The sequence below is a fragment of the Chiloscyllium plagiosum genome, chromosome 23 (genome assembly GCF_004010195.1).
Source record: "Chiloscyllium plagiosum isolate BGI_BamShark_2017 chromosome 23, ASM401019v2, whole genome shotgun sequence".
Classification (NCBI taxonomy): domain Eukaryota; kingdom Metazoa; phylum Chordata; class Chondrichthyes; order Orectolobiformes; family Hemiscylliidae; genus Chiloscyllium; species Chiloscyllium plagiosum.
In genome coordinates, this window is record NC_057732.1 from 21,461,470 (window position 1) to 21,485,815 (window position 24,346).

General features: G+C 38.3%; 1 protein-coding gene across 3 annotated transcripts in view; it reads right to left on the reverse strand.

Annotated features, from left to right (window-relative positions):
- Window positions 1-2,266: 2,266 nt before the first annotated feature.
- Window positions 2,267-24,346, reverse strand: part of cerk (ceramide kinase) — an 80,209-nt gene continuing 58,129 nt past the window's right edge. For all 3 annotated transcript variants that reach the window (XM_043713704.1, XM_043713702.1, XM_043713703.1), the window contains 7 exons: window positions 22,213-22,287; window positions 17,482-17,634; window positions 15,774-15,879; window positions 14,727-14,800; window positions 10,311-10,516; window positions 6,739-6,947; window positions 2,267-5,550 (listed from right to left, as the gene is read on the reverse strand). In XM_043713704.1, the coding sequence (XP_043569639.1) occupies window positions 5,502-5,550; window positions 6,739-6,947; window positions 10,311-10,516; window positions 14,727-14,800; window positions 15,774-15,879; window positions 17,482-17,634; window positions 22,213-22,287 (872 nt within the window). In that variant the 3' untranslated portion in view covers window positions 2,267-5,501. The remainder of the gene's footprint in view (window positions 5,551-6,738; window positions 6,948-10,310; window positions 10,517-14,726; window positions 14,801-15,773; window positions 15,880-17,481; window positions 17,635-22,212; window positions 22,288-24,346) is intronic.

A 24,346-nucleotide genomic window follows, 5' to 3' on the forward strand; every position in this document is an offset into this window, starting at 1 on the left:
ATATGGTGCTGATTAAGGCCATCTGAAAGTACCAAAACGATGACTAAGTCTGCAAAAATCAACGGGTTAAGAAACAAGGCTAAATCCAGACCTGGAAATTATCTACAGCTTTCACCACAGGGATTGTTCACCAATAAAATAAGAATTTAAAAATACACGTATTTGAATTAAACTGAAATTTTAAAAAAAAAGCACTGGAGAGACTCAGCATCTGTGGAGACAGAAACAGTTAATATTGAGTCTTGCATTTGCTATGTCTCTAATTATATTGATCTCAAATCCTGTTTTGAGCATAAGGCAGAGGATTTGAATATTTTATTTTTTCAGCAAGCACATGGAATCCAGGTTAAAGAGATGGTAGATTACTCAATACACCCCTCATATGTTTTAGAAATTAATTTTAAAATATATAATTAAGCAAAGGCTGTGGAAGATTTGAAAAACAGTCAAACTGAATGCACAGCCATGAAATTGAGAGAATGTCAAAAATCCAACTGGTTTGCTTGTGTCGTTTAATGAAGACCAGTCATGTTGGAGGATGAAGAGGTGGTAAAGAAAAGACACCTAGCTGCACGTTCCTTCTATTATTGTTACAAAATATACTTGCGTTCAGTTTTGTCTTCATTCTAATCATGGCAGGTGGATATTTATTGCCCATTCCTAATTGCCCTTGAGGTGATGGTGGCGGCCAGCTGTCTACTTCAAGTGCTGCAGTCCATTTCTTTGCTAGTCAAGCATTTTTAGTTTTGTGCAAATGGACATCAGATACAAGTGTGCCATTCACACTGGTGAACATTTTTGCTAAACTATCTATCTTCGGAAAGAAAAATCAAGTTTGATAAAAACAATGTGAATAAAGGTTAGAAATTTGTTTTAACAGGTAAACAAAATATCTATGGTATCTTAAAAGAATTGCTTCAAGCTTATTTTTAATCTACTGACTTGATTTCACTTAGCAGATGAAAAACTAGTTTAATGAACTAAAATATATAAAACAGGAGAATTTGCTGAGATAAACAAGTTCCAATAATAAATATGTTCATGCTTGAAAAGAATTCAAGTGTTTAATGAACGAGAAATACACATAAAATTTAAGAATGATTGGGCAAAGAGTTTGGGAGAATAACAAACATGTTCTTCTTCTTAAGCTGTTGCTACTTTTTAATGTGCATTCAATTCCTGAACAAATAATTAAATGGAGCTATGACATAATGATATTTTTAATCTGGAGTTCCCACAAACATCCTAATTAAAGTTAGAAAACTTTATCCACTGATTTCTTGATTATTTGGATGTCTTTATTGTAGTTACATTTTTCATTCCTTGTAAAGTTTGGGTGAAGATTTGTAGCTCGGGTGCTCGTTGTTGTGGTTCTGTTCGCAGAGCTGGAAATTGTTGTTGCAAACGTTTCGTCCCCTGTCTAGGTGACATCCTCAGTGCTTGGGAGCCTCCTGTGAAGCGCTTCTGTGGTGTTTCCTCCGGCATTTATAGTGGCCTGTCCCTGCCGCTTCCGGTTGTCAGTTTCAGCTGTCCGCTGTAGTGGCGGTATATTGGGTCGAGGTCGATGTGTTTGTTGATGGAGTTTGTGGAGTATCCGTTTTTGGCGAATACCTTGTACAGGTGTTCCTCTTTTTGCAGTTCTGGTGTGCTGCAGTGTGATGTGACCGTTTTGAATAGTGTCTTGATGCAACTTCGTTTGTGTGTGTTGGGGTGGTTGCTTTCATAGTTCAGGACTTGGTCTGTGTGTGTGGCTTTCCTGTATACTTTTGTGGTGAATTCGCCGTTCGGTGTTCTCCGTACCATCACGTCTAGGAATGGGAGTTGATTATCCTTTTCTTCTTCTCTCGTGAATCGGATTTCTGTTAGTGTGGCGTTGATGATCCGGTGTGTTTTCTCTATTTCTGTGTTTTTAATGATTACAAAGGTGTCATCAACATATCTGATCCAGAGTTTGGGTTGAATTTGTGGTAAGACTGTTTGTTCTAACCTTTGCATGACTGCTTCTGCTATGAGTCCAGAGATCGGTGAGCCATTATAGGGCAAGCCAAACAAAGAACAGCCAGGGAATTCCTAGAAGCATGGCACTCATCCACAAACTTCATCAACAAACACATCGACCTGGACCCAATATACCGGCCACTACAGCGGACAGCTGAAACTGACAACCGGAAGCGAAAGGGACAGGCCACTATAAATGCCGGAGGAAACACCACAGAAGCGCTTCACAGGAGGCTCCCAAGCACTGAGGATGTCACCTAGACAGGGGACGAAACGTTTGCGACAAAAATTTCCAGCTCGGCGAACAGAACCACAATAAATACAATAAAATAATGGAAATAATTGAAACAAGTTATATCTTTGCATTAAAAAAAATCGATACTTAAAACATGTAACTCTGTGCACTGACAGTATGTTCCAAGAGTATGTCTGTTTCCTGTTCAAAATGGATGGTACTGGGACTTCATCTATGATGCTCAGCCACATTCCATGCCATTGTAACAGGAGGGAGCCTACATGGTGTCTCAGAGATGAGGAGCTCTATATTGCAAAAGCTGAGGTATCGCAGGTTTGCTGCTACAGCACTAGAAGAGATGAGGAACATTTTCAAAAAGGACCGAATAAGCCTGAAGATTAGCATTCTATTTGATGTCAATACTTCAGCTGAGACCAAGGCCTTCAACATGTGAATGATTGGGGTGAAATGAAAGGGGCAGAAGCAGGTACTTTTATTAATTAATATTAGATATTTAACCCTGAAAAGCAAGGGGTGGTGCACTTTGGAAGTAACAACAAGTCAAGGAAGTATTCAATGAATAGCAGGACACTAGGAAACTCAGAGGAACAGAGGAATTTTGGTGTGTCTGTCCACAAATCACTAAAGGCAGCAAGACAGGTTAATAGGCTGGTGAGGAAGACAAATGAAATATTTGTTTGTATAACTTGTGGCAGAGATCATAAGGAGTAGGAAGTTGTACTGGAGCTTTACAAAAGTTTGATCAGGCCACTGCTACAGTTCCATGTGCATTTCTGGTTACCATGCTGTAGGAATGACATGTTTGTACTGGAAGAACTGCAGATGCTGGGAATCAGAAACAAAAACAGACATTGCTTGAAAATGTGTGTTAACTCTGACCTCTCTCCACAGTTGCTTCCAGACTTGGAGATTTTCCAGCAATTTTTGTTTTTGTGACTGTTACTGGAGAGATGCAGCAGAAATTCATCAGAATGTTGCCAAAGTTGCAGCATTTTATTTGAGAGAGGCTAGTTAGGCTCAGGTGGTTTCCTTCAGAACCCAGAAGGCTAAGAGGGGACCTGATTGAGGTGTACAAGATTGAGGGACTTGTACAGGGTGGGTAGAAAGCAGCTGATGTCATTTATTGAATGACCAATTACAAGGGGTTGTAATTTTTACGGTGAAAGGCAGGAAGTTGAAAGGAGATTCGAGGGAACAAAAAATTGATGCAGTCATTGGTGGGAATCCGGATGTACAGTCTGAGAGGGTAGAAGAGGTACCCTCACAGTCTTTAAAAACTACATGAATGACATTTGAATTGTCATAACATTCAAGGCTCAGGGCCAAGTGCTGAAAGGTGGATTAGTGTAGCTAGGTTGGCACAGACTCAATAGGCCCAAATGGCTCATCTGTTCTGTATGACTGTATGTAGGTGTGGAAGAACAGAAAAGTTAAGGTTGAGGTAAAGGGATGACAGCTGTGTACCTAAGATCAATTTTCCTGATTTTTGTTGCCTAATTTAGAGCTGTTCAGTTCACATTTCACAAACTAAAATGTTACAAAGCAGCACAGTTCAACCATGTACCAATTATGAAATTACTGATCTGAGGAAGTAAAATGCATAGCATCTACTGCAAGATGCTTTCACCTCTTGCGATGCTCTAAAGCACTTGATAAATGAATTACTTCTGCACCATTATGTAGGTGCACACAGCAGCTAATTTGCATCCAGCAAGGTTCCAAAACTGGGGATAAGATGATCAACCAGCTAAGTGGTGGGAGAATTTATGGAGGATGGTGAGAACAAAGAGTAATGCAAATAAGACAAAGCTATTGGTGATGTAGTTTAAGTGTTTTCAGCCAAAATATTTTGTTTCATCAATTGCTCACATACAAACAATTTTAATATTTTGTTCCATAACAGACAACATTATCACGGTTATTTGGTCTAAAAAATCATTAGAAATGGCCTGGTGAGTCAATCACCAGGAAAGATAGCCCCTCAGTCCTGGAACATGACAGTTTTAAACACTGTTTACATCAAATCAGGGAATGCTATGTGGCACAAGTAATGAAAACAGGTCACATTCTAATCTGTCTGCAAAGACTGTGAATGATATCCATTCCAGTCCTTTACATTTGCTAGGTACAATTCAAAGGGATGTGAAGGAAAATACAGAGAACTACATATTGAAAAACATGCAAAAACATCCAGACAAATAATTCTGAAATGAACAGAAGCCACTTAAGCAAAACATTAATATTTAGTTGGAGAAACAGAGATCTACAGCATCAGTGCAGGAAGCAACTCTATTGCCATCTGTAGAAAACTATTGAATATTCTTACGTTAGGAATGTAAAATACAGAAGAAAATTGGTGACTGCTGCTTTTAGTTCATTAAGATATAATCTATTAGTGCATAAACACTACTACCTACATACAATTCACATAGTGAACACAAACTAAGCTAAACAAAAGCTAGCTTCATGTACAATAAATATATATTTCTATTTGTTATGTACAAACTCAAAATACTAAACAAGTCAGCATTTATATATATTTTTCTAACAGTTATTAAAATAAAGAATTATTCTCAAACTATAGCTTTTTTGTACCCTTGTTCAGAAGTACAATCAGTTTGCATTGGTAAGTTGCAAGGTGCAATAAAATAAATTGCAAAAAAATCTAGTTTAGTTTAAAGAATTCAGTTACAAAAGGTATTTGAATCATGTGCCAGGAACAGATAATGAAATTTGCAGTCTAAATTGTAGGTACCAGTCAGTAAATCAGTACTCACACTACTCCAATTTAATATGAGGCACAGGATTATAAGTGCTCTGAAACTCTGCTCCACTTTCTAAAGAATGTATTTTTAAAAAATTATGCTAATTCACAAAACAGAGTTTCTTGCAACACAGCAATGGCATTCTTAATCGGTCTTTTAGACCTGAAATACTGTATCTTAAACTTCAATTCTCCACTTCAAACGTAATTCTTAAGTTAAAAATCAAATAACTGAAATCCTGAAACTCCATAGTAAATTAGTTATTTCTTGTTTCTTCTAAGGCTTACACTTTGTGTAATAAATATTACTGGCTACATTGAATAATGTAAATTAATTTAGAATCACAAGCTTACACAATAAGTTTTAAAACTTAAATACTCTATTTTAAACTTCTATAGAAATGGTTGTGGAATCCTGAGATAATTTGGAAGCTGATTAAGTTACAAATGAATTTCTAATGTTCTTCTGCATAGAAGGTTCTTCTATTTCTCTATCCCTCTTACAAAAAGCTTCAATAGTTGGCAGTGAACCCTTCAAAGAAAAATAAAATAAGATTAGTAGCATTTAATAAAATGTTATCAACGTAGTTATAATTCAACTTATAATGCCTTCTTTAAAACATTAACTCTAATTGTTAAGCAATTCTTTGTCATAGCAAACATTCAAATCAATTATATCCACAAACTGCATTAGCTTCTGATTTCTAAAGATCAATAAGGGTGATGCTGAGAGATTAAACAAAAGCAGGTAAAATGATGACTAATTAAAATGAAGATGAATTCTACTTAAAGAATGTCAATTTAAATTTTTTTCTACTTGAACAAGGTTTGAACATTGTGTTTTCAAACGTGACCTATCAATTCAGTCAACTGGAGTCCATGAATATATCACGTACATTGGAGTTAGGAAAGTTTCAATTTTAGAAGACATTTTACAAAAGGAAACAAAAATATTAGAAATCGTTGGTAATACTGTTTGTAATGTTGACAACATAAAGATGATCTTGTCCATGCATGCTCCATGACTGCCCACAATTACTTCAACTATTCTGTTTACTGCAGGGACTCCATTTACTTTCTCCAAGTTTATTTCTTACATTGCATATGTTCTAATGAATCAACATGCACCACCAACTCTTGTTATTTAGTCTCTTATATTATGCATCTGAGCACAGGCCTTGCCTCTAATTTATAACTTTTCTCAGTTTTGATGAAAGGAAATCAAACTGAAATGGAACTATGTTTCTCTGTCTATAGATGGTGCCTGATCTGCTAAGTATTTCCAGTATTGTCTATTTTCATTATCAAGAACAAGAAGAGCCAGGTAATGAGCCACAGGATGTGCTGCAGGTTGATCTCAAGGTCTTTGGATCAGATTTTCAGGAACTAGAGAGTGAAGTTGAAATTACAACATCAAAGTTAGTAATCTCGGAATTACTGCCCATTTTCCATGTGAGCAACAGTACAGCTAGGAAAATATGTTGCTGGTTGTATTCTCTCATTGGTTCTCAAAGTGAATCTTACTGAACAAAGACTAAGTATAAAAGTTAATGAGCTTTAAACTTCAAAAGGTATATCACTTGTATCCACATGATACATGATTATATGTGGTATGTTAGTGAACAGTGGCAAATCAATTTTGATGACATCAGTGACCATATAGTCTTTTTGTACAACCAACTGACAGATAGGAATAATTTACTAAACAATAAACACCTACCTCACTTCAATAGCAGCGTGCTTAATTATTTCTCCATCACAGTTCCAACTGCTTTGATGCTGTGCACAGCTGCAACTGGGATGATCTCTACATATCTGACCAAAGAGATTTTTACCAACATCCTGGATATCAGTGTCCTCCTCATCACAGTACTTGGGTGTAAATTTGAATTCCTTCACTCGGTGAACCTCGACAAATGCATGGTCAAACTGAAATATTAGAAGCATAAAGTTGTGAATGTTAAGTTATTTTAATACGTAGACTTTTCATGGTGTTTGAATAATTTGAAATGAAATTTGAATTTGGGTTTTTCTTACACCCCTGCTCTACATTAGCATCCTATCAAATTACAGATGTGTCAGTGATCTCTTTTCCCAATTGTTTGCTTAATAAGATTTTGCAAATTTCTGATTAGCTACTTCAAAATTGCAGTATGGTGTGACAGTGCTGAAACAAGTATTTGTTTTCATGCTATCACTTGATGCTTTGTGAATATCGTGCTATGTATTCCACTTTTTTTCTGGTGTGCATACATTAGTGCCCGTAGTTTGAGTAGCTCACAACTAAAATCAAAGTAGTTCCAATTTATGATGTTGCATAATTTGTGTTGTAATCCTCAGAGCCAAATAAATGTTCACCGGACAGGGTGAATAGCCAAAATCTTTTTCCCAGGGTAGAGGAGTCGGAAACCAGAGCTCATGAACTTAAGGTGAGAGGGTATTGATTTAAAAGAAACCTAATGGGAAATGTTTTCATGCAGAGTGGTACATGTATGGAAAGAGCCACCAGGGGTGATGTTGGAGGCAGGTACAATTACAAAATTTAAAGGGATGTGGATGGGTGCATGAATAGAAAGGATTTAGAGTGATATGGACCAAATGCTGGCAAATGGGACTACATTCATTTAGAATACCTGGTTGGTGCAGACGGGTTAGACCCAAGGGTCTACTTCCATGTTGTACAACACTATGACTCTATTTGTGAAGAATTATTGTCACAGTTGTAACTTTAAATGCAACTGATATGCTTCATGACATATCAAGGTATACGACTTACAAGTGTAGACTTTAAAATAAACTTTGAACTGTTCTGTTAATTCATTAAGTTTCAAATACTTAACCTTTGTTACATCACAGCATATTATGATGAACCTGTATTAGTGTAATGCAGGAGTCACTGTATGCAATAGTGATCCTACTCCAATCACTATGCCCATCTTTTAAAAATAAAATCTATTTGAAGAAATCAACCTATGATACAGATGAGACATGTAGGTGAGTAACACTCAAATGTATCTGTTATCTTTAGTTCAATATGAACTCCACAAACAAATTTTATAATACTGCTCACAATCACGAGTTTAATTCAAAGGGTCCTATAGTGGAAATTATATAAGAAGGTAGTTTAAGGATTAGAGGAAGAAAAAGCATTTTTGTAAATAATGTCTCAAGAGTGCTGTAACTAGATAATAAATTACATTAACTTAATACCTTGCACAAAAACTTAACAGAATGTAACAATAATTAGTTTTATCTCTACTCAAAACTAAGTTTAAATGGACATTTATTTAAATAAACCTACTTTATCCATGCTTGTAAAGGATTTCAGGTTAGCTCTTTAGAAATTTTACTACATATTTAACAAACGAGTTAAGATATTGCAGACACATATTGTTTCGGAAGACTGACCATTTAAGAGGCTAATTTTTAACATTAAAACATTTCAAACCAACTGAGGAAAACCTCCTACTTTTGCAGGTGATGCAAAATGTTTAGGCATTGTATCAAATGAATAATCCTTATATTCAGTGTTAGTGCATGAGTAAACTCACTCTTATCCAGTACATAAACATCTGAAATCCTCAAGCAACCAGTAAAACTTTTAAAGGAAATTTACCATTTTTATATATTTTTTTCAAAAACATCTGTTTGAACTTGGTGTACCAAATTCCAATGCACATATTCACCCACTATGCTGTAAATCTCCTAGCTGCCATGAAGCATTGCCATCTACTGTCCTTCCTAATGCAGGTGCCAGTAGTGGCTGGTTGAATTCGTGATCTGAAATCCTTTACCCATCTAAGTGGCCTCAAAAGACTCCCATGCAAGGACTAAAGTGAAAATATGTTTTCACTTTGAAACAGAAATGGAAATATGTGAAAGACTGAAAAAGGGTGAAAATTGCAGGTGTTCAATGTTGGTTTGTCAATGATCTGTAACATAAAAACACAAAGTGAACAGCCCAAAGATTTATTTGTGATAATATTGCGCTTTCATACACTTCATACTCTTAGGATCAAAGATTTGGGCCAACATTTTATCTTAATTGTGTGAAATCTTGCTTGGATGAATGCAGAAAGTTTCATCATGCTTTTGTACTTTGGTGAAAAGAACATTTGTGAAAGAAAGGAATATGTGAAGATAATAAAGTTGTACTTTTATTGGATAATTGCCATACTCATCCTCTTCAGAAGAGCTCATCAAGTGGCAATATTTTAATGTGTCTATGCCCTCCTATTGTGATAAGTTTGATTCAGTCAATGGATCAGGATATGATCCAAAATCTAAGTGTTTTACTGGTGTGACTTTCAGAAAAAGCTGACAAACCGTGAAGGAAACATTCATGAATTTTAGCCCACATACTCTATCAAAAGATCCCTTTTTTTAAAGACTATAAGAAATAGAAACATGGGTAAGCCATTAGGCCCTTCAAGCCTGCTCCACCATTCAACAGGATCACGGCTGATCCAACATTCCTCATGTCCACTTTTCTCCACTGTCTCTGTAACCCTTGATTCCCCTACTGATCGAGAATCTATCTTAGCCTTCAATGCATGCAAGGACTATGTCCTCACAGCTAAGGTGACCCAAGGACTCAGTCCTCAGAGAAGAAATTTCTCCTCACCTCAGTCTTAAATTGGCACCCCTTTATTTTACATCTTTCATGTGCCAAATCTGGTGAAAAGTGAAACTGCAAAGATGTTGACAAAATCTTTGGCCTCTTTCCATGTTTGCAGATTGAGTGTCTGATGAGAAAGAAGTTTTTGAAGGATTTTGTGTTTAAAAAAGCAAGCAAATGAACAGTGTGAGATAAGTCGTCATGGAATTGGTTGGCTCTATTAATGCTATAAATCCAGGAAAAAGTATTTCCAGAACCGAACTTGATGAATGGTCGGATGCTGACAAGGATACTCTATTACAATGACATTAAACACAGTAGAAATTATAAACAGTGTTTTGTACCATGACAAATCTACAGTTCAAAAAGAAAAAAAAGTGATGACGTGAGGGAGCAGGTTGAAAATGTTTCATGGCAGGATTTAAAAATGTCTTAAAACCTGTTGAGCAGTGAAACTGATGTAATAACTTCACTTCCTGCATTTCCAATGAGAAGGAAAATATGCAAGTAGGCAGCTAAGAGATTTATTTAAGAGGGCTGAGGCTAAACCCTCATCTCCTCAGCCCTCAAGATGCAAGTGCTGGTTCTGTGAATGACACTGATGAAATGGGTGCGTTAGCCTTTTGTAAAGCTATTCCTATAGCATTAAGGGAAAAATTCAATAGATCTGATACCTGGTCATCATTATTTGTGTGCCTGATAAGATGTCTCAGGAAATTCAGTCTCGAACACTTGTGGACTAAAATTAGATCAATGGTTCCATCAGCCAAGTGCGCTGCTGGTGAAAGACCCTTGGGAGACTTTGGACATGCACAACTCATATTCGTTGAATTTATAGCCAGAAATTTTCCTTTAACCACTTTCCATTGTTGCTGTTCTTCTAAAGTAAGAGAAACAAATGGTTACATAAATCAGTGAGGGACAAAATCTTTACTTTTGCACTTGCAGTATTTTTATTTTATGTTGCACAGCTTAAGGATGAAATGATATTCGGGGCTATCACAGCTGGAAACGATCATGTCCTCAAATGAATGGTCACACACAAGCAATTATGGCAGTCATTGCTGATTGAAAATAGGAGAGCAGAAACTGTATCAATTGTCCTCTTATCTCATACAGTGGTTCTGAAACTGGAGTCCAGATACTTTGCAGAGGTCAGCAAAATGTGTGAATGAGCTACCAGAAATAACAAACAAACCTATGCATTCAGAGGAGTAAGCCATTCAGCCCCTCAAGCTTGCACCAACATTCAAGAAGATCATGGGTGATCTACTTATTATGAATTCTATATTCCTGTCTATCCTGATATACCAGGTGTCCCAAGCTTAACGAGAACCTATCTACCTCTGACTTAAAAATATTCAGTGACCCCTTTCCTCTATTGCCTTCCTGATAAATATTGTTCCAAATTTACATAACTTCTCAAAAAAAATTCTCATAATATGCATCTTAAAAAGGTGACCCTTACCTTTTTGAGGCCCTAGCTCTGGATACTCATGAAGAAAAACATTCTTTCAAAATTCACTTTGTCAAGACAATTCATGTGACAACTGGGTAAAAATTATGAATCATTAGCAGCAGGTTACCGAGCTTGTGGGCAACTGTTAACAATGCAAGTGCCCCAATGTCCTTATTACTAGTGCTTCCTAAACTCCATCACTGCAAGGGACTATTTCAAAGCTCAAGAATGTTTATGACAGGATCCTACATAATTGCACAACATTTCATAAATGGAAAGTAACAGATTTATTTCCAGAAATGCTGTTTTCTATAAAATCTTTCCTGTACTCATTAGTCGAAGCAAAAACAAGATTTGGTTACAGTAGTTTAAACAGTTGGAAAATATTTGCTCTCACAAGGTGAGCATTTAAAAAAAAAAAATCAGCCTAAAGGGTTTGATTCATTTGGAATTCGACACAATGATGCAAACTTAAATCGACATCTTGTACGTGGATACTTCACTATGAACTAAGGCCAGCTTCTGCTGATCATCTCGAGAGGTAAGAGCAGCTGGTTTTCTAAGGAAGCTTTGTAGTAATCAATACTTTCAAGAGTTTCAATACTCCAGGTCATTGCTGGAATTTGAGAATTCATGGATACCACTACTGAACATCTCTCAGTTGGCAGATCCCTTTAAGTAAATAACAGTTTTATTAAAAGCATTATTTCTTTACAAATCTGCTGCACTAACATATTTTGAGCATTATATATTCTAATTTAGCTGTGGGTTCCATGTTAAATAATTTAATTGGAAATGATACCTTTCAACCAAAATATTGAGAACCTGATTGAGAAAGTACAAAACATTAAAGCCAACTGTTGCATTCCAAATGGAAGTTACGAAAGATTGGCTACCTCAGACCAGGTTAATCTCAACACCTTGAGGATCAACATGAACCTGATACCATGCAACATCTGTACACATCTTATCAAGACAGAAGTTCCTCACTTCTAACTTCATCAGTTCTTTCAAAACTCTAGTGCTAACTTGTGAATATTTAAAAATTTATTGACATGGATTTTGTCAGCAGTGAAGTGTTGAAGTTATACATTGACTGCATAAAATAAAACAAACCTAGTCCATGGACTGCAGTGGGACAAAAGTTCTCCTGACTGCAGCTTGGTTCCAGTAGTAAACGTGAGTGAAGCCTAGAAGTGAGACATATTTTCATGCAAGCTATGTCCTCACTGATGTCATAAGATGTCACAGTCAGTCACTGTTCAGGTTGGAGCTTTCCAAAGGCTTATAATGACTGTTTAATTATTTTCTTTTTTAAAAAAAGCTTTTACATACATTTAATTACTTGTAAATTCCATTATCATCTCTGAAAATTTGCAAGAAAGATTTTAAAACTGTAACTATTTTGGAATTTTAATTTTTATTCTGAACAACAATCCTATGAAATGAGAATTACTTAAACTATTCGTGTTCTTCAGAGAAACAACTGACAAAGCGGGTGTCTACATCATTTTGGTCTACTAGATGGCTTCCACAGTTCTTCTAACTCACTTTCCCACTCACTCAGCTTGTCAGCCCCACTCCCCACCTGCTCTTTCAACTCCCCCAGTTCCTACCCCAACTTGTCTTCCTACCACCTATTATGGACTAGACCAGACCACTCAAAAAATGCTTAAACAGGCAGCCCAGACTGTAACTTTGCAAGTTGTTTTGGTAAGTGCACAGTGAAAATTACCCGGAGTATATTAGCTCGGTGGACTAGCAGGTTTTAGTGGTAGGAAGACAAGGTGGGGTAGGAACTGGGGGAGTTGAAAGAGCAGGTGGGGAGTGGGGCTGACAAGCTGAGTGAGCGGGAAAGTGAGTTAGAAGAACTGTGGAAGCCATCTAGTAGACCAAAATGATGTAGACACCCGGTTTGTCAGTTGTTTCTCTGAAGAACACGAAACAATCCTGAAGAAGGGCCTGTGCCCGAAACGTCGAATCTCCTGTTCCCTGGATGCTGCCTGACCTGCTGTGCTGTTCCAGCAATAAAGTTTCAACTTTGATCTCCAGCATCTGCAGACCTCACTTTCTCCTAGCAGGTTTTAAACCAGACATAACTTTATTCACAAAATTGCAGAATAAAACACAAAGAACAGAATAAAGAACACCCACAGAACTCAGTCTATCCAAACTAGACATAATTATGCTGTTCCGAATATCCACAATGATCCCAATAAACAAACCTCTTAAACACAGTAAAAATGAAACAAAGGCTTATTGGTTGAAGTTAGAAGGGCAGAGAGTCTAATAGTCTGTTTCCACACAGCCCACTGCTGAACTGACTCAAACAAAACTCCAGTTTCTCGGACTGACCACTTCCTTTTCATTATACAGGTCACTTCTAAAACATAAGCTTTGGCCTAAAGTTTCATCTGTTTACATACAAACAAAAAGGCCTTTCATCTCTGGACCAAACCAGTTGATTCCAAACCAGAGTGGTTTATGACCCCTCTGAAAAAAATAACAAGGACACAGTATCCTTGAGAAAAGGAACAGCTTTTAGAAAAAAACAGCTTTGTGACATATCACTGACAACCCAATCCCATTAGCATCTCAGCATCACTGTTGTCAGAAACAACACTGATACTTCTAACAATGGTATCTGAGGAGTCGGGGCATATACAGGAGCCAGAAGAGTTGGAGGTGTTCAAGAAGAGGAGCAGGGAAAGTCAAGGGAATCATGAATCAGTGAGAAGAGAATTATGACCAGTTTTATTCCTGTTGATGGAAACAAGCTCAGTTTGCTTGTTTACTGGTGCTTTATATATGCTTGTGAAAGGTTTCCTTTTGCATGTAACAAATATTTGCAAGTTGCATGCAAATGAACAAAAATTCTTGCATTATCAGTCCTTCCCCTTTTTGAAAACCTATCCAGGGATCATGCAGTTGGCTCACCCGCAGCCCACTGAAGCACACTGCAACTTCTGCATTTTGATGCAAGTCAAGTTGATCTAAATGGCTTTGACATTGCGTCTCTTATTGCAGCAAACATCTCAGCTGTTGCCATAATTAACAAAGGAATATCTAGGCCATCATTTACATCTCACCAAATTTTGAATAAATACTAATTTCAATAAATCAATGATAGAACTATCCATAGTTTACAAACTCTCATCTAATCATCTAATTGAACTCTCCTTTGAAATGCCATTAATTTGTCAATGTTAACTTGAAATGGCCTTGTCTATTGCTCAAATGGATTATCAACTCCAGAGTTTGTAACACAAGAAGTTACCGGAATTCATTTCACTTCAGTTAATTCATATGCCATTGCAACTACAATGGATAAAAAGTAACTTCTATTTGCAAAGCTATTTGTAGCTTATGCAAACATCTACACCATCAACCTAAAACTGCTAGCACACCTGGTGATTTCCACCAACATGCAGCGTACAGTTGTATAGTGCTTCAACCTTTAAAATTAAAATCTAGCCATTTGCATTTGTTAAAACTTGCAGTAATTATACATTTGACACATTTGGCTAACATAATATTTCCATACATGAGAGAGACATGAGAAACAAAACTTTGAAGTGCATGGCTATGTCTACTAAACAATTTATTCAACTACAAGCATTTTGGATCTTACCATCAATACATTTGAGCTTCCTTGCTTTTTGTGATACTTTCAACTGATCTCCGCTATATTTGCAAATATGACACCTGAAACAGAGGAAGCAGTTATTTTGATCAAATAGGCAGAGGCAACCAAGGATTTGTTACCGAGTCTGAGAACAAGTGACATGTTTGGCCAAATATAGATTGGCAAGAATTTTGTGGTGAATACATTAGTAAAGCTATCAATGAGCAAATTGGAAGGAATAAGTCAGTCTTTTGCACTTGCACAGCTAAGTCTAGAAATCATGAGATAGTTGCCTGAGCCGTGATACATCTGTATCTTACTCAAAGTATTGTCATTACGCACATGGAAAGCTGTAAAATGCTGTTGCTATGCACTGAACATACTGAGCAATGTTAGATCTTTAATACTCGCAACCAACTCAGCTGGCACTAATAAATTATCAGGTCACGTGATAAATTCTAAAACAAGGGGTCACATCCCTTCAGGTTTTCATTTTTGTTGCAGAGTTACAGGAATTAAATTAGCATTTTTCTTTATTTATCTCTCTTAATTCTGTCTTTCTGGATGTAATTTGGTATACAATTACACATTTCAATTGGCACTTTAGTTTTAGATTGTTTGTTTCTGTGTTGCGCACAGTTATGTGCCTGCGTCAGTATGAATTCTTCAATCTGTTTTTGGATTGCTAAACAGTCACCTGTTCTTTTCACACAGGTTCCAGAACTCTTAGGATGATGGATTGTTTTAACGCATTAATATCTACACAGTGGAGTGCAAAGCTGACAAAGCCTGAAGGTCAGTTAACTGAGCATCATTAACTGATTATAAAATCTGGGCCAATAATAGCGACTTATCAATGGCATCATAAAGATTATGGCCATTAGAAACATGGATGAATGTGTACCAAATACCTTGATTTGATATGCAGTCATTTTTATAATCACTTGACTCCATATTATTGATTTTATAATTTAAGTATTTATCTTTCTCTGCTCAATTGATCAGATTTCTGAATGAAAAAAAATGAACTTAATCAACTAAATGTGTCCTTACCCAGCTGTACATGGCTTTGGATCTCTTGGACTGCCAGGTGTTTCAGTAGCAGGTAAAAAAGAAACTGCCCCCTCATAGCAGTGGTGTGATAGAAAGGTCTTGAAACCTAAAAAATAAAAAAAAAACAAATAAAAAGATAAGATTTTGAATTATTGGTTGATTTTAACAACAAAAGTCAAAATTTCATTTTGTTTCACAGATGCGAGATTTTAGTACGATGATTAAAAACAACTTTTGCTTGTCAAGAAACTAGGCAGAACCAAGTTATTGAACAAAATTTGACACGAAGCCACATCCATGATACGTAGTTAAAAGCTTGTTCAAGGAGGCAGGTTTTAAGAAATGTTTTAATGGAAGAAAAGAGATATAAAAAGACTTAGGGAAAGTAGTCTGGAACTTATAATCTAGACAGCTGAATCGTGGAACGAAGAGAATTGGCAAATGTACAAGAGGTAAGTATTAGAGGAGCAGAGCGCTCAGGTTGGATTTACTTCTTTGAGGAAATTACAGAGCTAGGAACAGACAAGGCCGTGGAAGTACTCGAAAATGTTCAAGTAAATTTTCAAATCAAAGCACTGCTGGATTAGGAACCAATATAGGTCAGGAAACATTAAGGATGGCAAGTGAAAGGGAGAGTTGGCCAATGAGCCCTTCGAGACCACTCAACCATTCAAATGCTGATCTTTGAATTACAAGTCCATTTTCCTGCAATATCCCTGTATCCTTTGGTATTTCTAACATGGAGAAATTGATCAATCTCAGTGCTGAACATACTCAACACCAGACACTCTTCAGCCCTCAGCAGCAGAGAATTCCAAAAACATCTTTCCTGCATTTAATCTGTCCAGCCTAATAAGATGCACAAAGATTTCAGTGTCCTTGAATGAGGTCACCACTCAGTCCTTGAAACTACAGAGAATAAAGGTTCAATCAATTTAACGCTTCCTCTTGTGTCAATCCCTTTATCCCAGGGTTTAGCTTGGTGAATCTTTCTTGCACTTCCCCTTTGGCAAGCGCACGTTCTCATACATAAGAATACAAAAACACACAACACTTCACAGTTGTGGTCTTACCAAAGCTCTGTATAATAATTACAGTGTGACATCTTTACTCCTATACTCAAATCCTTGTGTAATAAAGACAATTGCACTATTGGTCTTTTTAATTGTTGCTGCAGTTGCAAGTTAGCTGTTACTCATGAACAACGGCACCCACATCCGTTTGAAGTTCAATATTTTCCAGTCTCCCACTATTTAAGAAATACTCTATTTCTGTATTTACTACCAAACTGGATAACCACATTCATTTCCACATTGTATTTGATTTAATGAATATTTGTCCACTCACCAACCTGTCCAGATTTGCTTCCTCCTCACGACAAAACTATATATAAGACTGGGTTTTCTGCAAACTTGGAAATATTACTTTTAAGTCCCACATTCAAATTGTTGGTTATCTGCAATCACTAACAGAACTGATATAAGAGAAGGGCATATATATGCCAACTGTTTCAGAGCTGCACCATTTCACAACCTAACTGGACAAAAACAATACTGTTATCTCAATAAAGAGTGCGCTGGAGAAACCCAGGTCTAAGAGCATCTGTACAGAGAGAAACAGGGTTAATGCTGGGTCCAATAGGACTCTTTTTCAGAACTAAAAGCACTCAAAGTCTTTAAATAAGAAAGTATTAATACATTAAAATTACCTGAAAAATTGTATCTTGATGGACCCATCCAACGATTCTTTTCACTGTCAATCAACGTATCACCATAAAATCCATATCCTAATAAAGATACTGAATACTTCAAAAACATGTGTTTATGATGAACTGAACTGACGTCAATAGGTTGAGAGTCACCTGAATTTAAAAAAAGTAACATGAATGCAACCATTACTGCAAAAAAAATTTACACAATGGTATTGTCCCCTGAAAGGGTAGGTAAAGCAGTAATTAATTATGGGCAAATTAAGTTCCCATGTGCCTTGTGTCATGAAGTCGAAAGTGTATAGTCACTTTAAGATTATAAAGTGTTTTCTGAATTTAAAGTACAGCCACAGCTGCCAGCATACAGAACAGCTAAGAGACTGGCTGTCCCAAAATAGATACATGTGACAATTGGATGCTAAATGGATGCCTGAGTTTTGGTTGCTGTTTTGACAACAATTCAAATTTAACCAATTAATTTAAACTATATCCAGGATACTACAACCCAGCTGAGATTGAATCTATTGTGTGGACAACATTGGACAAATGAGAGGGAATGATGCTGGGAGTATAAAATACAAGGGCATTTTGAAAACTGGTCAGAACAACTGCTGAGAATGTGGTGATGGAAAAGCACAGCAGGTCAGGCAGCATCCGAGGAGCAGGAGAATTGATGTTTGGGCATAAGCCCTTCATCAGTAATGAGGCTTGTGGGCCAGGGGGCTGAGAGATAAATGGAAGGGGGGGTTGGGGCCGGGAGGTAGCTAGGAATACAATAGGTGAAATGAAGGTGGGGGGAAGGTGATAGGTCAGAGGAGGATGCAACAGATAGATGGGAAAGACAGCGGACAGGTCGAGAGGACGGTACCGTGTTGGTGGCTTTGGACTGGGATAAAGTGGGCAGAAGGGAAATGAGAAAACTGGTGAAATCCACATTAATCCCATGTGTTTGCAGGGTCCCAAAGCGGAAGATGAGGCTTTCTTCCTCCAGGCATTTGGGTGGTTAGAGTTTGGCGATGGAGGACGCCCAGGACCTGCATGTCCTTGGTGGTGTGGGAGGGGGAGTTGAAGTGTTCAGCCACGGGACAGTAGGGTTGGTTGGTGTGGGTGTCCCAGAGATCTTCTCTGAAACGGTCTGCAAGTTGGCGTATTGTCTCCTTGATTATAGAGACGACCACATCGGATGCAACAGATAAAGTAAATGACATTTGTGGAGTTACACCTAAATTTTTGTTATATGTGGAAGGATCTTTTGGGGCCTTGGACGGAGGTGAGGGGGGAGGGAGGTGTGGGCACAGGTTTTGCAATTCCTGTGGTGGGAGAAGATGCCTTGAGTGGGGTGAGGGCTGGTGCGGATCTGACAAGGGAATCACGGATGAAATGGTCTCTCTAGAATGCTGAGTGGGAAATATATCACAAGTCGTCGGGTCTGTTTTTAGGTGGTGGAAGCAATGGAGGGTGATGTGATGCACACGGAAGTTGGTGGATGGAAGGTGAGGACCGAGAGGGGTGGTTCTGCCCTTGTTGCGTTGGGAGAGGTGGGGTTCAAGGGTGGAAGTGCAGGAAGTGGAGGAGATGCACTACAGAGTGTCATTGACCACGTGAGAGGGGAAATGGTGGTGTTTGAAGGAGGAGGCCATCTGGGAACCGATGCGGCGGAGGAAGAGGAATTGGGAATAACGGATGGCGTTCTTACAGGAGGCAGGATGGGAGGTGGTGTAGTCCAGGTAGCTGTGGGAGTCTGTGGGTTTGTAGAAGATGTCCATGGTTAGTCGGTTGCTGGAGATAGAGGGGTCCGGGAAGGGGAGGGAGGTGTCAGAGATGGTCCAGGTGAACTTGAATACTAGGTGAAAGGTGTTAGTGAAGTTGATGAACTGTTCAACCTCTTCATGGGTGCATGAGATAGTGCCAATACAGTCATTGAAGAAGCAGAGCAAAAGGTGGGGGATGGTGCCGGTGTAGCTGCAGAAGATGGACTGTTTTTGTACCCGACAAAGAGGGAGGCATAGCTGGGGCCCATGCATGTGCCCATGGCTACCCCTTTGGTTTGGAGGAAGTGGGCGGATTGGAAGGAGAAGTTAAGGGTGAGAACCAGTTCAGCCAGGCAGATGAGGGTGTCAGTAGAAGGGTACTGGCCGAGATGGTGTGAGAGGAAGAAACGGAGACCTTCATTGTGGTTGACAGATGTGTACGGGGACTGGATGCCCATGGTGATGATAAGGTGTAGGGGGCTGGAGAAACAAAAGTCTTGGAGGTGATGAAGCACTTGCAGATAGTGTCTTCCCACCTACGTTTGGAACTCCACCCAGGCCCTTCACTTCCTCCAAGACTTTTGGTTTCTCCAGCCCCCTACGTTTCATTTTCACCACAGGCATCCAGTCTCTGTGCATATCTATCTGCCCCAATGAAGGCCTCCAAAGCCTCAGTTTCTTGCCTCTAATGCCATCCCAACCTGTACCCTTCCACTGACACCCTCATCCACCCTGGCTGAACTGGTCCTCACCCTTAGTCTTAACAGCTTCTCTTTCCAATCCTCCCACTTCCTCTAAACCGAAGTGTGATCGCCTCTACATCAGAGAGACAGGACACCAACTTGCAGGTAGTTTCAGAGAACATCTCTGGCACACCCGCACCAATCAACCCCACTGCCCCGTGGCTGAACACTTCAATTCCCCCTCCCATTCCACCAAGGATATGCAGATCCTGGGCCTCCTCCATTGCCAAACCCTAACACCTGATGCCTGGAGGAAGAACGCCTCATCTTCCGCCTTGGGACCCTGCAACCACACGGGATTAATGTGGGATTTCACCAGTTTCCTCATTTTACCAGTTTCCTCATTTCCCCTCTCCTCACCTTATCCCAGTCGAAAGCCTCCAACATGGCACCACCCTCTTGACCTGTCCAATGTCTTTCCCAACTATGTGCTCCACCCTCCTCTCTGACCCATCACCTTCTCCCCACCTTCATTTACCCATTGCATTCCCAGCTAACTCCCCCCCCCAGCTATCTCTTTGCCCCCCGGCCAACAAGCCTGATGAAGGGCCTATGCCCGAAATGTTGATTCTCCTGCTCCTCGGATGCTCCCCGACCTGCTGTGCTTTTCCAGCACTACGTTCTCGACTCTGATCTCCAGCATCTGCAGTCCTCACTTACTCCTCAGAGCAACTGCAGTAGACCTGAAGAGTAAACGCCATCCGAAGAACTACCCATATTTGCTCTCAGAGAAATTTCAGAAGACACTATCAAATAATACTTTTTCCTGTAAAAAGTAAAATGACGACCCAGGGAGAAGACAGCAGAATCGGAAGACCGGAAGGAAGACCAGAAAGACGACAGCTTAAGAGTCTGTATAGGTTTTGAGAAATTAAGTTAATGTAATGTTTAATAATTGTGTTATTGGAACAGCATCTTAATAGAACTGCGTTCAGCTAAGGGGTAATGGTTAGTTAGGGGAAAGTGTGTTCGGTTTGTTAATAGTTTTGGTTAGTGTTCCGTGTTAGGGTTAGATAAATTATTTATACAGTGGAAATCAGGGGTCATCTTTCATTCACACATTTTTAACAGATTACGAGGGGAGGCAAGCTTTTCTGGGTGTTTTTAATTTAATTAGCAGAGGGGTTCGTCCTCTGTGTTGTAACACTTCGTTATTTAAAAGACTTCCTGACAGGATCAGGAAATGAAACTTCATTTTCAAAACTCCCAAAATAGGAAGTTCTGACTGGGTGTTAACAGATGAGATCCTATTACAGGGTAGGAGTTGCAAACTGGAAGGTGGGGTGGTGTTAAAGCTGGAGTCCTCCCAGTTGAGGCTAATGCCAAGGTGCTCATTAAATGGGAAAAAATGATCAGCAGGACATTAAGCAAAATGAAAACCGTAAATTACAATTTTCTTTATTTGAATACATGCAGTGTGAAAAATAAGAACAATCAGGAAGGATACAAATTCAGAATCATGGGTGTATCATAGATATTTTACCCTGAATTAATTTTTTAAAAAGTATGTGGGCTTTGCTGGCTCTTATTTGGAAAGATACTGAAGGTCCTGACATTAACCTATTCATAGAAATTTGCAGATTGTAAAGTGCTTACAAACATTCACTTGTAGGTTTGTTGGAACCATTTTAAAAAAGATGACAAAAATAAACAAAAATCTTTTCATGTCTCATTTAATATTCACAAATTTTAATTACTATTGGGGTCATTCTAACAACCTCTGTCTGAACTATTCATTCACATATTTTCAAAATTGACATTATAATGCAATCATTAGTCAATTTGTTTCAAACTTATATGTGTCAAACAATCATTTTTGAAACATGCAGATCATTGACTCAGCACTGACTGACAAGATTTTAAAATACAAATATTTTCAACTGTAACTATCTGGCAATCTTTAAAGCAAATTTCTGAACTCCATAAATTTTCTTAAAATGGAGCTTTAATTCAGGCATAATCCTAAGAGAGATAATTCTTAAATTGATGTTGTGCTGTCCAAGATACATGTGAAAGATAGTTAAGGCAGTAACAACCAATTTTTTTTATCATCACCCCTGATGAGATAAAAAGAGAAGAGAGGAGGTCGAGCCTAAAAACAGGAAGATCCTGTTAAATGGCATTCATTCACTTGAATCCGAGGTCACTCTGAAGAAAATAAACTATTCATGGATAAGGCAGTAACATTTTATTCATCTATGTATTTTCAAATTATATTTAACAGTTAAGATACCAACCTATAATAATGTGCAAAGCAGATGTGATTGGGTCATTTGTTCCAACTGTTGCATAGCATATGCAGTCTGTTGAACCTGCAAGAGAAAGCATTTTGCTCACATGATTATTTGTCACAAGAAAATATAAAATGGCAAATTTGTCAACAAAAACAAATAAAAATGCAGCATAGGTTCACTTTTATTAAAAATGTAGATTACTCCAAAGAATTTGAGAACTTTGCCTGTCATCTCTGCACATCACGCAACGACGGGAATATTGCCAAAACTTTCAACCATTAAAACTAAACAACATAAATGTTTGGGGTAACCTGTGCACAAAGCCAGAAATGAAGCAATATAGTATCTTGCTCAAGATAAAGCAGAAATATTACCCTTTCAACACTAGTTTACAGAAAAATAATAATTCTTTTTTCATATTTCTGCACTGTTATGTTGATTACAAGATGGCTTTGCAATTGTCAGGTTAATTTATCAATTGATTATGCTCCCAGCCTTGGAAAAACTGAAGTGAAGACAGGAGAGGAATGGATCACAGCAGTAAAGAGAAATACATGAATGCAAAAGATTATTCACAGCAGTTTTACAGAAGGGGGATCTACTGAGCATTTGTTTAGAAATTGAGCTTACTCTTTTCAGTTCACTGTATACCATCAACAGTTCATCACTTAAGTTGCAAAGCAAAGCAAATGAGCAAATTTTAAATAAAAATGTTCGGTGCCTATTTATCAGAGTTCTAAAGTATCTAAGAAGCTCTCGATGCAGCCTATGCCAGTGCAGAATATCTTTAAAAGCCAGTTTTATTCAAAACACGGGCTACTAATATTTTCACAGGTGAAGTGAACATTATCCCATAAACTAATAACTTGTTGGTCAATTGAGATGACAAAGTGGTTTGCTTGGTTAGTTCAATAATTTGAATCATCCGCATTTATGTATTGTAAGTTCAAGGTGGACCACAATACATCATGCAATAAAAATTCCCCACTAAGTTTAAAAAACTGTCCGAGGCAGCAGTAAAGAATGATACAATAGCAATTTTGACAATATGCATTACACTTAAAACAATCTCGACAGACATGCAATCTTCTTCAAATATCAACTGTACTTAGTTGAGGATTCATACATCTGTTTTCCTTCTATGTTGACTAAGCAACTGAATTAAAGGTTACTTCACAAGATCATGTAATAAAATATACAGATATTTTACTCAGGTTAAAAGTATTCTCAAGATTGTAGTGATAAACAGCTTTTTAAAAATCTTTTGTCACACAATTACAAACTGTAACCTGGATTTCACCTCTTTGAAAACAAGTTCAGACAATGTTAGCCTTCTGCATGGTGAGGCATAAGAGCACAAACGTTGCAACTAGGTAAGAAATTGAAAGCATACATGGGCAGTCAGAAATGTACTAGTTAAAATATGCATCACGGGAAGAAACTATTTAATATTCTTCCATCTTGTGCAAAGAACAACATCCTGGTAATCTGGGTGTTGGAAAATCCCAAAGGACTCTTGGGTGGTGTAAATTAGTTATGGAGCACATCCCCTTAACATCCTTACAAGTATGATGCACCAGAAAATGGAACTCCTTTGTAGGACATGGCGGCCCTTTTCCAATTATATAGATGCAGACTTGTTGGCTGCATTGATCAGGGCCTTTGTATAGCCATGAGGGCTGTGCCTGGCGGGCCGGGAGCCCCTGGGAGGAAGAATTCTAAACAAATACGGGTATGCCAACTGATGCATGGTGATGGGAAGCTTTGGTGGGATTGCATTGAGTGTTGTAAGTTAACTTATTTTAATTTAATTTGCCTTGGTTCAATTTGGTTTCCTCTAGGTCTCGTCCACATCCTGCATCTCCGCACTCAGACCCCACCCCTCCCACCGTAACAAGGATAGAACGCCCCTGCTGCTCACCTTCCACCCTACCAGCCTTCGCATAAACCAAATCATCCACCGACATTTCCGCCACCTCCAAAAAGATCCCACCACCAGGGATATATTTCCCTCCCCACCCCTTTCCACCTTCCGCAAAGACAGTTTCCTTCGTGACTACCTGGTCAGGTCCACGCTCCCCTACAACCCACCCTCCCATCCTGGCACCTTCCTCTGCCACCGCAGGAACTGCAAAAC